Source organism: Triturus cristatus, chromosome 2_2 (assembly GCF_964204655.1).
Source record: "Triturus cristatus chromosome 2_2, aTriCri1.1, whole genome shotgun sequence".
In the NCBI taxonomy this organism is placed as follows: Eukaryota; Metazoa; Chordata; class Amphibia; order Caudata; family Salamandridae; genus Triturus; species Triturus cristatus.
In genome coordinates, this window is record NC_140582.1 from 60,483,702 (window position 1) to 60,497,575 (window position 13,874).

At 44.9% G+C, this 13,874-nt stretch overlaps 1 protein-coding gene across 4 annotated transcripts in view; it reads left to right on the forward strand.

Annotated features, from left to right (window-relative positions):
- RUFY3 (RUN and FYVE domain containing 3) overlaps nucleotides 1-13,874 on the forward strand; it is a 355,495-nt gene that overhangs the window by 131,024 nt on the left and 210,597 nt on the right. For 2 of the 4 annotated variants that reach the window (XM_085640989.1, XM_085640991.1), the window contains exon 2: nucleotides 3,256-3,429. In XM_085640989.1, the coding sequence (XP_085497115.1) occupies nucleotides 3,256-3,429 (174 nt within the window). Of the gene's footprint in view, nucleotides 1-1,408; nucleotides 1,523-1,770; nucleotides 1,807-3,255; nucleotides 3,430-13,874 lie in introns of those variants that run through there. The other 2 variants (XM_085640990.1, XM_085640992.1) reach the window with 2 other exon arrangements.

Here is a 13,874-nt window from a genome sequence, read left to right on the forward strand (position 1 = left end):
TTTTAGCAATGCCAAAACCGATGGTCTGTATCTGATGTAAAACAGAGCATCTATGAACTATTATGAGAGAACGAGGAAATGGGACATGACTCACCAGGACTAGAAGGTTGAGGGTGATATACGAGGAGAAGGGGATGCCCCAGAAAATGTCCTGAAGATATGTGGGCTATGTAGAGAACAATCTGGTTTAGATGGCGAGAATCTGATGACGGGGTTGATGACTTTGCGGCTTATGATGAGGGTTGATAACACTGACAAGGGAAGCATTTGATATTGGGAGAGCTATAACACTGGATTTAGTCGCATCAACTCTATCAATACTCCGTACAATCAGTGTTTTCAAATATGCTTTTATCTTTTTTTTTTTGGGGGGGGGGGGGAGATCTTGAAAATTAATGGAATCATTTTTTGAATAATAGCTTATCAACAGTCCCACAATTCGGGTAAGGGTGCCACTGTTCTTTGCAGTCAGATTTTGCCATCTGTTTCCTTGTTAATTCTTGCTTTGACTGAGAGTTTAACGGTACGCTCTTGTTCAAAGGGTAAGGCCCCACTGATTTCTCTTAAGTTTCTGCTGGGCCATCTCCAGCTCCGTGATTTCTTAGTACCCCAGATTTCGTCGGGTCGATTTAGTGTCCCCTGCACCTGTAAGTATTAGTGTGAAGAGCTCCATAACATAATACCTCAAGTAAAGGACTCATGAACGTTTATAAAAGTCATCTGACAAGGAATCGTAAGCCGGATGGCAGATGCTAATTTTGTATTCTAATTGATTAGCTGTACAAGAGGTCCTCATGGCAACAAACTTTGATTACTTAAAAAAAATTACTGTTTGTAGAAGAGTATCTATCCCTGCCTATAGCTTAGGAGAATGACACTACTTTATTTTAATCTTTTCTGTTCTGTTTTATTAATTTAAATTATTTGTTGGTGGCTGACATCTGATTAAACCTGGAATGGACCTAAATATTTCCACTACATTGATTGTATATTTTCGTTGGTTCCTTGGCCCTTTGTTTTTGCTGAAGTGAGAGGTTTGTGTTGTATAATTAAGCCTGTGGGTAATGGTCATGGTGTGGTCTTCACCCACCTATTAGGGGAAATGAAATCTGACCTGCGCGACCTCAGTTTGGGTGCTTGTGGTGGCCCTTTCGTATAGAGGAGAATGAGTGCTGTGTATTTTGGGACTCTGTGTGCTCCGGGCATTCTAATTAGCTACAGACAATCTCATTGGTCTGCTTGCCTCCTTAGTTGCAGGCGCTGTTTGTGGGTGCAGCTCGAGTGGCTCATATAAAGGAAGCCCTGAAACTCTTAGTCACATACCCTGTAGAATCTAGTGCTACCATCTCAAACTCCTAGAAGGGGATCAACGAGTAAAGGAAGACTCTTTGTTTTTTTGAATAGCAAACCCGGGGTACTTTATGTTCAAGGCTTAGCTAGTTTGAGTCCCGTACCTGTGTGGTTCTTTGTGGGTGCCATAGTCCGCAGAGACGAAACTGGACTTTGCAGCACTCGGCTAAAGGTAGGTAACGGCTTGCTTTTCTCCTGACTTCCACCCGGAGCTGCACTAAACTTTTTGTCAACTTGTATGTAAACTTGATGCTGTTAATAAAATGCGGGCCTGACTTTACTTTTTCATTTCCTAGAGGCGCTTTGAAATTTCATTCACTCGTAACATGTACTTGCAGTTGCTGTTCAGAGAACAGTCCTTTAAATAAAATGTGTTTTGTTTTTCTTTGCCCACTTACTGCTTGTTATTGTATATGAAAGGAGCGACGTCCCCTCACTGGAGAACATATGAGCAAGGCAAGTACCTTGTTCACTGGAACATGCATATCATTCATTCTTGTATTTTGCCCCCAATACGTGCAGGGTCTTTCCCCACATTGTTTTTTGTAGTTGTGTTTATAGTTAGCCTTTTAACAGCTGTAATCTTCCATATAATCTCTCTTTGGTCATTGCAGTTAACATATTCTTAAAATTCCCTTTGTGTTTTGTTTTTTCCCTTTGACACGGATTCTAACACATACTTTAAAAACAATCTTTTACGTTGACCTCGGTATCATATATATAAAAATGTTTTGCGCTTATTTTAGACTGGAATCCATATATGGATTCCAGTCTAAAATAAGCGCAAAACATTTTTTGTTTTTTTACGGAAATCGTATGAGGCACAGAGGGCAATTCTCTAATCTGCATTAAATTTTTCTTCCAGTTGGCCATGGGAAATATCAGGACTCCAAGACATGCCATTAGAGATCTAATTTTACTGCCTGGCATTAACATGACATAACCCTGATGAATGATAGCATAGACTGCTGACTCATGAAGATTTTTTTATTTGAAAAACCTTATAAAAACTTTCTATGATTATTTTCCTTAGTAATGCCAAACTGTGTCCTGGCATGCAAGTGTATATTTACATATTTGCACTCATTGAAATTGGTGCAGTTTGTAATTCAGGAAGTGTGTACCCTATACAAAGAGAAGATACTACATTGGCTTAACTTTGGAAGGCTTTTGACAAAACAGCAGTGTTGCTTGTCCAGTACCTTTTTCGGCAGCAGTCAAGTACCTCTCTTCTGCAGCAGCCTTGCTGTCGTGTTGAAGGGTCGGCTGAACCCAAATGGAGAGTGCTCATCTATAGCACGGAGTGACACATTTTATAACATGCTGTTTTCTAACATTTAAGAAACCAGAATTTCCACTCTTGACTTGTATGTGAAAGATCCCAAGGGAGCGGGGAAGCAATGACGGACTATGCCGACTTTGACATTGCCAGCCTTAAAAACTCTCGAGTCAAACCTGCGCTCTTTTTCCTCCAAAATCCATGATATTCCGAGACCCTCTAATTCTTTTTGGTCAAATATTAAAGCTCTGCGGGTTGTGTGATTCTGCAGTATAAAAAATGAAAATCCAAACTGCTCCTTCATATATAGGAAATCCGCCCTGTCCTAGCTTGAGATTGTTTGTTGGTGAATGGACGCATGTCTTAGTTATATTTATGATAACTGCATCAAATAAATTGCCCAATTTCGGTCAATCCATGTGCAGCTGCAGTTTGAAAGGCCCACCCTGCATCCCTCCATCCATGACCTGTTTGTATCAGCAATGGCAACTATTTGCTTAGCTCCTGCCTTCTTTTCTGGTCATATCCATATCACCCAATTTATTGAAGGGAGGGAGGAGCCTTAATTCTTATAACATAAATGTTGACGCTTTGTGTCTTAACCTGCCGCCTACCTTTTGTTTCAGATCCCAATTACCTCATGGCGAATGAGCGAATGAACCTGATGAACATGGCCAAACTGAGCATCAAAGGCCTGATCGAATCTGCGTTGAACCTGGGCCGGACCCTGGACTCTGACTACGCGCCGCTCCAGCAGTTCTTTGTGGTGATGGAGCACTGCCTGAAGCACGGCTTGAAGGGTAAGCAACGTGTGCTTTATATCTATGTATTTCGATTCACACTAAGAGGTTCAAAGGCTGGTTTTAAGAAGGGGTTAACACAGTACGTACTTTTGAGTAAAGCAGTGGAACAGATGACTTCTTCAGTCTGCCCGTTTACCTGTTCTACCTGAAATTGCAGATCTTTATTGGTATCTACCTTGCCCTTTTTTCAGTAGAAAGGCTTAATGTGTGAAAACGGATGTGGGTTTTGCTAATCGGTTATCTGAAATTACCATTTCATATGTTTCAGTTACTCATTTTTAGTCTTAAAATAGCTTGATATATATAATAATGCAGTCTTACTGTTGTTCTCGGTACAGATATCGAAGTGGAAGCTGTGATTATTTTCATCCAAGTTATACTTTAGCCATCCAAGCTTTTAAATGCCAAGCATTGGTTCGGTCACAGTGGCAACACGTTACCATTTAGATGTTTGCACAATGTATTAGCTTTTAAGATTTTGATGTTCAGTTAGTCGGCTGCCATCCCTCTTAAGCCGATACCAGGGAGCTGTGCAGCACATCCCCCGAAGCTGTGGTGTTAATCACAGTGCCTTCTGAGCATCCTTATACTCCCAGAGAGGCAAGGGGACCATTCTGTGAAGTTGTGACTACTGTAAATGTGACTTGAGGATTGAAGGCTACAAATTAGATTAAGTGTTCTGTTCCATACCAGAAGTTTGAGGGCTAGAACTGCAACTCATTTTAATTGTTTCACGGTCGCCTGAATGTCCTCTATACCATCCCTTTTTGTATCTTGAACAATTATTTCTACCTTACCTGTACCAGGAAGAGTTACATTAATTTCATTATATCTTCACCACCACTACTGTTTGCAGACACTCATGTGTTCTCACTGCCATTGATTTGAAATAAATTGTCCTGATTCTCCCTCCAATCATAATCAACAAACTCCGAATCACCTTCCTGCTGAAAAGTGCATGCCATTTGAACTGCTGATTCATATGAGAAAATCTATCATGACCCTTCTCCCATTATTCTACTAGTGATCTATGTTTATCTTTCAAGATCTTTGCTTCAATCCCTACACTACCTTAAATGCTATTTTCTGGACATCCTCTGATCTTAAGCTAGTCCTCTGGAAATATGTGCACTATCACTGAATGCACTGTCCTAAATGAAGTTTTGAGTTGTACAGTGGCAACACAATATTTTCTTTCTGTATTGTTTTCTATCATAAACACCTTCTTCCACTATCTCGCCATGCTTGCGTCTTTCCTTGTTTGTGCCCTTTGAGCTCTCGGATTGCTCTTCAAAGACATATTGGGGACATGCTAAAAGTTTGCTTTTGAATTAATTCCATCCTTTGCTTACCATTGGCTTTGTGTTTTGTCACTAACATTTGCTTACTTTCTATTTGTTGCATTTATTACTGTTAACCCGTCCAGCATTTCTTTGTCCCTCCCGTGGACCATAGCTTCTTTACCACCTCTCTGATTGGCTGCTCCTATGCTTCCACTAATGTAAGCCTTCCAGCATTTAAATGTTTCTGAGCCGCCTTGCACATGTGTAACTGGCCCGCTGATCACGAGTGCAAGCCACACTTTGTCATGCAGAATTGCCATTGAGCTGACTTAATTTTTAAAATTATTTCCTGTCCCTAGTGCTGAGTGATGTACATTGCAGTGGAGCAGAATATGGGGCTCCTTAAATTCATTCAGCACATTGGTGGGACAGGGCAGAAAACGTTACGTATTTTCAAAGGCCCTTGGTTTTGAACTTGTTCAAACATAGATTTTACTTCCGGGGATGTTATTGTTTGAACTGCTGACATTCAGATAGTAAATATAACTTAAAAAAGCCTGCAGTTCTTTAGTAGGCACACACATGCGTGTTGACTGAATGCATGCACATGCCTACAAAATAATGTGGCTCGGCATCATCGCATATTTCTATTTTTTTAGTAGCCATGCTGTCCAACAGCTGCATTGTTGTACTGCATGGCACAAAAGATATAGATTTTATAGGCAAAACCTCTAGGCTGTTTGTTCTAGAAGCTGTATTTACCATTTTGTAACTCTTCTGTGTTCTTGATGTAAAAGTAATCAATGTAAATTAAGTTGTAAATTTTTACTGGCTCCTCCCCGACGGTGCTTCCTGCCATTTTATATCCCCGCATAGATTCCACCCTATTTGGGCTATGCTTTTGGTACAATTGCTAGACAGACGTACCTTTCGTTCCACATACTTTTCCATGTATCCTTCCTGCAATCAAGCTGAAAGGCTTTGTGCTAGATCTGTACTCAAATATCAATGGACATAAGCAAGAGAACACATGCATGGCCTAGTAGTTCTTATTCTCCGTCCACACAATGAAATCTGTAATCAGAATCACCTGGTGTGATTTTTAATTGTGGAAGCATTGTGTCCTTCAATCGCATAACCCAAGGAGATTAAGAGTTTAACACTTTTCACACTCAGTCACTCTTTGTTGTGGTTTGATGTCTTGTGCCCATCTGTCAACCTTTTTTGCTGTGATTCAGTGTTCTGTCATTGTATCTCCGTGATGTCATTGTGTTTTATCTCAGGATAAGTTAAGATCATCAGAAGCTGTCCAGGGGTTGAACTACCAACATCATACTACAGGTGGGACACTACTATTGTGCCTGACAATCTACCCTGTGTATTCTACTGAATACTTGGACAGGTACCAATCTTCCTCCAGTGATGTGTGCTTGTGGGCACTTATTGAACTTTACCTAGCTCTGTCTTTTCATTTCTCCTTTTAGCACTTCCGTAGGCTTCTTCCATTCTTTCCCTTTTGGCTCTCAAGGCACTGAGGGTTTTGACATTTTCGTCCTCATTGTTGCACAATCTTTTGAGTAGCCGCTGGTGCACTTTTTAAAAATGAATCCCTCTTCTGGGACCATGCTGATTGCTGCAGTGTTTCTAGCCAATGTTCGGCTATAGCTTTCTTAGAGTTGAACTAAGTTTGACTTTTTGATATACTCTGAAGGCTCTTTTTTCAACCAATAAGTAGCACAGGTTTGCTTAATAATGCAGACAGAATCTCTCTTAAATCATTTAATAATGAATATGTATTGTGTATGGTTTCCAAAAGTAGCCAATGCCATTGACATACGTTTCTAAACTCAGTTGTTAACTGTTATGACAAGAAACCAGTTAACAACTAGGCTGTGAACCCTCTGCTCCACTGGAGTCTAATCCACTTCCTCAGCCAGGTCGCTACAGACCTGAGGGATGCAATACAGTCCTGGTCTGCCATGTCATACACTGATTTCATGTGTCCACCACTCGAGAGAGGTGCAGGAGTTGCAACTGCTTCCTCTCATCCCATGATGGGTTTTGCATAGATTTGACTCACAGAAAAATCCAGGACTGCTGACAGCTGTTCTCCTACAGGGCATGTCCGCTTGACCTCAACTCTTTGAAAATATGGCACATGAGGAGTAGGAGGAAGTTTGCAATTGTGGTGGGGCAGGGAGCCAGGTATGCATATATTTTTCATTATTAGGAGGGAAAGGGTATTCATGCCTGCATTTAGGTTTCAAGAAGAGGCACATTTAGAAAATAAAAGCAATCAAATTCCCCATTAACTAACATTGAAATAAAGAATCTTCTAAGCTAGAACTGAAATAAAACCAAAATCCAGTTTATTGCCTACATTTGGAATGCTGGTATGTACTAGAGTGAGTTACAGATCGTGGGTGGGGTGTTGCAGGATACCAGGTTTTTTGTGTCTATTTGGTTAAGAAGGGAGTGTATTGCTAAGGATGGTGGAGGAGTGTGCTGGACACCCTTTTCAAATTATTTGGATAGGGTTGCAAGATTCCCAGAGTATGGTGACAGGACACCTGGTACATACTATTTGTCAAGTTTAGCTAGAGGGAGGATGCCAGAGGCTAAAGAGGCATGTTGTGCATGTCTCCCTCTATGACTCCACTACTACTGCACAGCTGATCAGTGGGATCAGATGAGCTGGGTGAGTGAATTTGGGCGATGGGAATACAGAAATTAAAATTGTAGTTGTGTAACTGTCACCAACAAGAAGTTTTCCACTTTTTGTTGTCCGGAGTTACTTGGAAACACTCAATGGAAAATAACCCCATTATTGACAGCTGCCCATTATAATTTAATGTGTCCCATACAATCCCATTGCTCAGCCTTAGTGTTTAGAATTTATATTACAGTGTTGATTAAGTAGGCTGGCATCTACTTTGTACTATTAATCCTCTTGCTGTTCTTCTCAAGACTATAGTACTCGTTTCAGTTTGAATATGGAATCAAAGTGTTGATTTAGAAACTTTCTGATCCTCATTCGGATCTATTGCTCCTGCTTCAGGGTCACTCCTCTCCTTTTTTTAATGTTATTGAGCGTTTTCTTTTCCCACTCTATGCCTGTTCATTTGGTTTCATGATTGCTCTGTTCTCTGTCCTCTATTCGCTATGCTATCTATCTTATGTTGGCTTTCACCATTAAGACCTCATGCACAGTTACTAAATTGTTTTGTGTAGTGTCCAGTATGTGGCTTAATAAAAAAGGCCACAGATGAATCTCTGGAGAAAGAAGGGGGTTTGGCCACAATAATAATAATAATAATAATAATAAAGCGTTTTATAAAGCGCATGGCTGCACAACTGTGTATCCCCGCGCTAATTGCTGACAAAAACTCCTTACAGCTCACCGAGACAGAGAGACAAGGAAATGTTAATAAGGGAAGAGATGAGTTTTTAATTTAGCTCTAAAGAGAATTTCTGATGGTTCCATTCTCAGATGAGCTGGCAGGGCATTCCAATGCTTTGCTCCAAGGAAACTAAAGGAGCGACCGCCCAGTCTTGCTCTATTGATCCGGGGAAGTTTGTGTGTTCATTTTCAAATGAATGATTTTTACTAATATTAAAGTGATGCTCAGTATTCACCAGCCTCCTGACTACCAACCTAAGTTCAATAGAAATTTGGTGTTCGAGGCATATGAGCTGCAGATTGTACACTTAGCATAGATCGCCATCTGGTGTTGGGCCCGGATGTTTGCAGTTTGTTTTTGTTCTTTGGACAGTCTTTGGAAGTCACGAGTTCGGTGACTCCTCCTTCGGTCCGTACTGCGCATGGGCTTCGGCTCCATCCTCAGATTCTTTTTTTCCGCCATCGGGCTCGGATGTGATACTTCGTGCTCCGGCTTCGAACTTCTATGGTTCCAGCCTCGACGGAAAATCCTCGTTCTTCGAGTTTCTTCATCTATCTTCATCTCTCGAAGCGGCACTTTCTCCATTCCGCACATCGGCACCGGCCTTCGGGCCCTCCTCGTCTCCGGTCCCGGCCGATGGAAAGGACTCCGTTCAAAAAGTGCCCAGAATGTGGGTCTAAATTTCCCCACACCGACCTCCATCAGGTGTGTAACCTTTGCCTCTCTCCAGAACACGAGGCTAGAGACTGCCCCGCCTGTAAGTCTTTTCGATCAAAAAAGACCATCTGGGATCGAAGAGCTCGACGCACCATGGCGCACTCATCGACCGCAGCTCCACCGGACATCTTCGGAGACGACGCCGGAGCTTCGGGGCAACTACACACCGAGCAGGAGGAAGACGTCGTCAGCGCTTCCGAGGCCGACGACTCCGACGTGGAGGACATCACACTGGCGCAGCGGGTCGTGAGTTCTGTACCCCCTCCCACCCCCACGCCCAAAACCAAAGAGACTCAGGTTACGCCCTCACCTGCAGGCCTGGGTAAAACCAAGCACCCAGCTTCTATCACCCCACCTTCGGGCCCGGTGTCGAAGCCTCAAAAGTCTCACGGCAGCTTGGGCTCGAGCCAGCCGACGCCTGGTGCCAAAAAACACCGTCCGGCACCGAAGAAAGTGATAACCAGCTCGACTCAGAAGCTACCGGTGCCGAAGCCTGGACTCTCGGTGCCGACAAAACACAAACACAAATCTGTCGGCACCGACGCTCCGGCGCCGAAAACTCCTTTGACGCCGAAAAAACCAGAGGTTCCAAAAAAGCATGGCGCAGAGAAACCATCGAAACCCTCGGCTCCGAAAACATCGGCGCCAGCGGATGATTCGGTGCCACTGGACCTCTTTACACCAGACCCTTTGCAAAAGACTCTATTTAAAGATCCATAGACTGGGCTATTGACTTTAGTTGTCAAGAAAAGACGTCTTGACACACCGGCTCCTCCTCCACCGCCCAAGCGGAAGGACTCTGCTACTTCTCCTCTCAGAGTGCCCTCCCCACTACCTCCTCCCCCGCCTCCTCCACCACCCCCTCCCCCTCCCAGGTCTCCGCCACCCTTGCCTCATCACTCCCCGACCCCGTCCCCAGATCCGGATTACGGGGATCCAGATTATGACCCGGCGGACGCCCCAATGGACCCCACTCCACCGGGGACCCCAGACCCATGGGAAGACTACCAAAACCCTGACATACCGGATATGCCTCAGGACGACCTATACCCATCCAGGCCGTCTCCCCCAGAGGACTCCTTAGGGTTTCACCACTTAGTGCAGAGAGCAGCACACTACCATGGGGTGGAAATGCATAGCGAACCAGTGGAAGACGACTTCCTACTGGACACATTTGACATTCAGGACAAGTCCACATCTATCTTGCCCATGCTTAAAGGTGTCACCAAGCATGCTGCAGAGGTGTTCAAAGACCCTGTCAGGGCCAGGGTATTGAACCCTAGAATAGAAAAAAAGTATAAGGCGGCACCCACAGACCCTGCATACATTAAGGGCCCTGCTCCCTTAGATTCCCTAGTTGTGTCCACAGCTAGAAAGCGGGCTAACTCCCAGTCCTCAGGAGAAGCCCCACCGCCAGATAAGGAATCCAAACTTCTAGACGCGTCTGGCAAACGCACCGCCTCCCAAGCTGCAAACATGTGGCGCATTGCAAATACACAAGCGCTACTTGCGCGCTACGACAGAGCACACTACGACGAGCTTGAAGCTCTTATGCAGCACCTCCCCGAAAAACACAAACGCAAGGCTCACGACCTAATACAGGAGGGTAAACTAATTACTAACACCTCCATTAAGTGTGCCCTCGATGCAGCTGACACTGCTTCTAGAGCCATAAATACTAGTGTCCTGCTTCGTCGTCATGCCTGGCTCAGGATCTCAGGGTTCAAGCCTGAAGTCCAGGCGTCCATACTAAATCACCCCTTTGACCAACAAACTCTCTTTGGGCCAAAGGTGGACGAAGCATTAGAAAAAATGAAAAAGGACACAGACACAGCAAAGTCTATGGGGGCACTACAATCACAGGCCCCTAAACGCTCCTTTCGACGCTCATCCTTTCGTAGCACAGGCAGAGGCTACTCCACCGATAGCGCCTCTACCTCCTACAAGTCCCCTCCTCAAAATACCTTTTCAAAGGGCTACCATAGGGGTGGTTACAGAGGCCACAACAATAAGGGCAGGGGCAAAACTAACACCACCCGTTCTGCCACCCCGCCCGCTCAATGACTTCCCTTCGCTCCCCCCAGACCATCCCACTCCGGTCGGGGGCAGACTACAAAACTTTATCCACGCATGGGAATCCATAACATCGGACAAATGGGTGACCCAAATTATTCGGTCAGGGTACTGTCTCGAGCTAACATCTACCCCACCCAATATCCCACCAAGGCACCGTCCAATGTCTCAAGAACATTCCACACTGCTCAAACAGGAGGTGCTCTCCCTCCTCCAAAAGCACGCTATAGAGCAGGTCCCCGTCAATCAGCAAAATCTAGGGGTCTACTCTCTGTATTTCTTAATACCAAAGAAAGACGGGACCCTGAGGCCCATTCTGGACCTCCGGCCTCTAAATGCGTACATACATTCAGACCATTTCCACATGGTCACCCTACAACAAGTCCTCCCGCTCCTCTGTCAGGGAGACTTTCTCACTACCTTGGATCTGAAAGACGCATACTTTCACATTCCAATACACCCTTCTCACAGGAAGTACCTCAGGTTTGTGATGGACGGTCAGCATTACCAATTCACGGTTCTCCCCTTCGGGGTCACCACCGCACCACGGGTGTTTACCAAATGCCTAGCAGTTGTAGCAGCACACCTCAGGCGTCAACATATTCACGTCTTCCCTTACTTAGACGACTGGCTCATAAAAGCCGCCTCCTACAACCAATGTGTGCAACATACCAACAGCACCATTCAACTGCTCCACCGGCTAGGCTTCACGGTGAACTACCAAAAGTCCCACCTCCTACCATCTCACAGAAAGCAATATCTCGGGGCCACTATAGACGCCTCCAAAGGTATTGCCTATCCAAACTCAGCCAGAATCGCAAGCATACAAGCCTTGCGCAAAACATTCCTTCCTCAACACTCTCTTCCAGCAAGAGTGTTTATGAAGCTCATAGGAATGATGGCATCTTGCATTTTCATAGTGCCCCATGCAAGACTCCACATGCGTCCGCTTCAAGAGTGCCTAGCACGACAGTGGAACCAGGCCCAGGGTCAGCTGACGGATCTGGTGTTTGTGGACGGCCGCACCCATCACTCTCTGCAGTGGTGGAACACCACAAACCTTTCCAAAGGGCGGCCGTTCCTGGACCTGGTTCCTCAGGTGATTCTAACAGCGGACGCATCGCTCTCCGGCTGGGGAGCGCACCTCTTACACCTCACAATGCAAGGTCTATGGACGCCACAGCAAAAGTCGCTCCACATCAACCATCTGGAGCTCTTGGCGATCTTTCTAGCCCTAAAATCTTTTCAAAAACAGATTTCGGCCAAAGCAGTCCTCATTCACACAGACAATATGACTGCAATGTATTATATCCAAAAACAGGGGGGGACACACTCTCCCCAGCTCTCCCGCTTAGCCCAGAGCATATGGAGATGGGCAATTCCTCAAAACATCTTTCTCCTGGCACAACACGTTCCAGGCGTACAAAACACCATGGCAGATCTGCTCAGCAGACAAACGCAGCAACTACACGAATGGGAACTGCATCCACAAGTTCTTCGCCCATTCTTCCAAAAGTGGGGGCATCCTCAGATAGACCTCTTCGCCACCCACGAAAACAAAAAATGCCCAAGCTTCGCCGCCAGATACCCACACCCATTGTCCAAGGGCAATGCGATATGGATGAACTGGTCAGGCAAATTTGCATACGCCTTTCCACCTCTCCCGCTAATTCCATTAGTGGTAAGGAAGCTACAACAGCACTCCCTCACACTCATTCTGGTAGCTCCAACATGGGCCAGGCAGCCGTGGTACACCACACTACTACAGCGCTCAGTGGTACCACATCAAAAACTGCACCTATCCCCATGCCTCCTAACTCAGAACCATGGAGAAATCAGGCACCCGGACCCAGCTCAGCTCAACCTTGCGATCTGGCTCCTGAAATCTTAGAATTTGGATACCTTAACCTTCCCCCTGATTGCATGAACATTATCATGGAAGCCAGACGTCCTACCACTCGAGCATGCTATGCCGCAAAGTGGAAAAGATTTGTAGTTTACTGCCGTAACAATACAATCAACCCTTTAGATGCATCCATACAGCACATCATATGCTATCTGCTCCATCTTCACAGGTGTAACCTGGCATATTCATCCATACGCCTACACCTAGCAGCGATTGCTGCTTATCTACAAAACAGACAGCATTTATCACTGTTCAGAGTGCCCGCTATTAAAGCCTTTATGGAAGGCCTTAAACGAGTAATTCCTCCCAGGGCACCACCTTCCCCTGTATGGAATCTAAATGTAGTTCTTACACGGCTAATTGGTCCACCCTTCGAACCAATGCATAAATGTGAGCTACAGTTCCTCACCTGGAAAACAGCTTTCCTCGTAGCTATCACTTCCCTTAGAAGGGTTGGTGAAATACAAGCGTTCACTATACAGGAACCCTTCCTACAAATACATCACAGCAAGGTCGTACTTCGTACAAATCCGAAGTTTCTGCCCAAGGTCATTTCCCCCTTCCATCACAATCAATCGGTGGAATTACCTGTCTTTTTCTCGCAACCTCAATCTGTTGCAGAAAGGGCCTTACACACACTTGATGTTAAGAGGGCTTTACTGTACTACATACAAAGAACGCAACCTTTCAGGAAGACTAAACAATTGTTCGTTTCCTTCTCTCCACCACATAAAGGCAACCCCATCTCTAAATCAGGGATAGCTAGGTGGATTGTAAAGTGCATACAAATTTGCTATCAAAAGGCAAAAAGAACATTATCTGTTCCACCTAAAGCCCACTCTACTAGAAAGTTAGGGGCTTCTATGGCTTTTCTAGGGAACATACCCTTAGATGACATCTGCAAAGCAGCCACATGGTCAACACCGCACACCTTCACAAAACATTACTGTGTAGATGTGCATTCCAAACAGCAAGCTAGTGTGGGCCAGGCTGTACTAAAGACACTTTTTCAAACTGCTGCAACGGATACCGGTGGTCGCCGCTAAGGTTGGGTACTGCTAT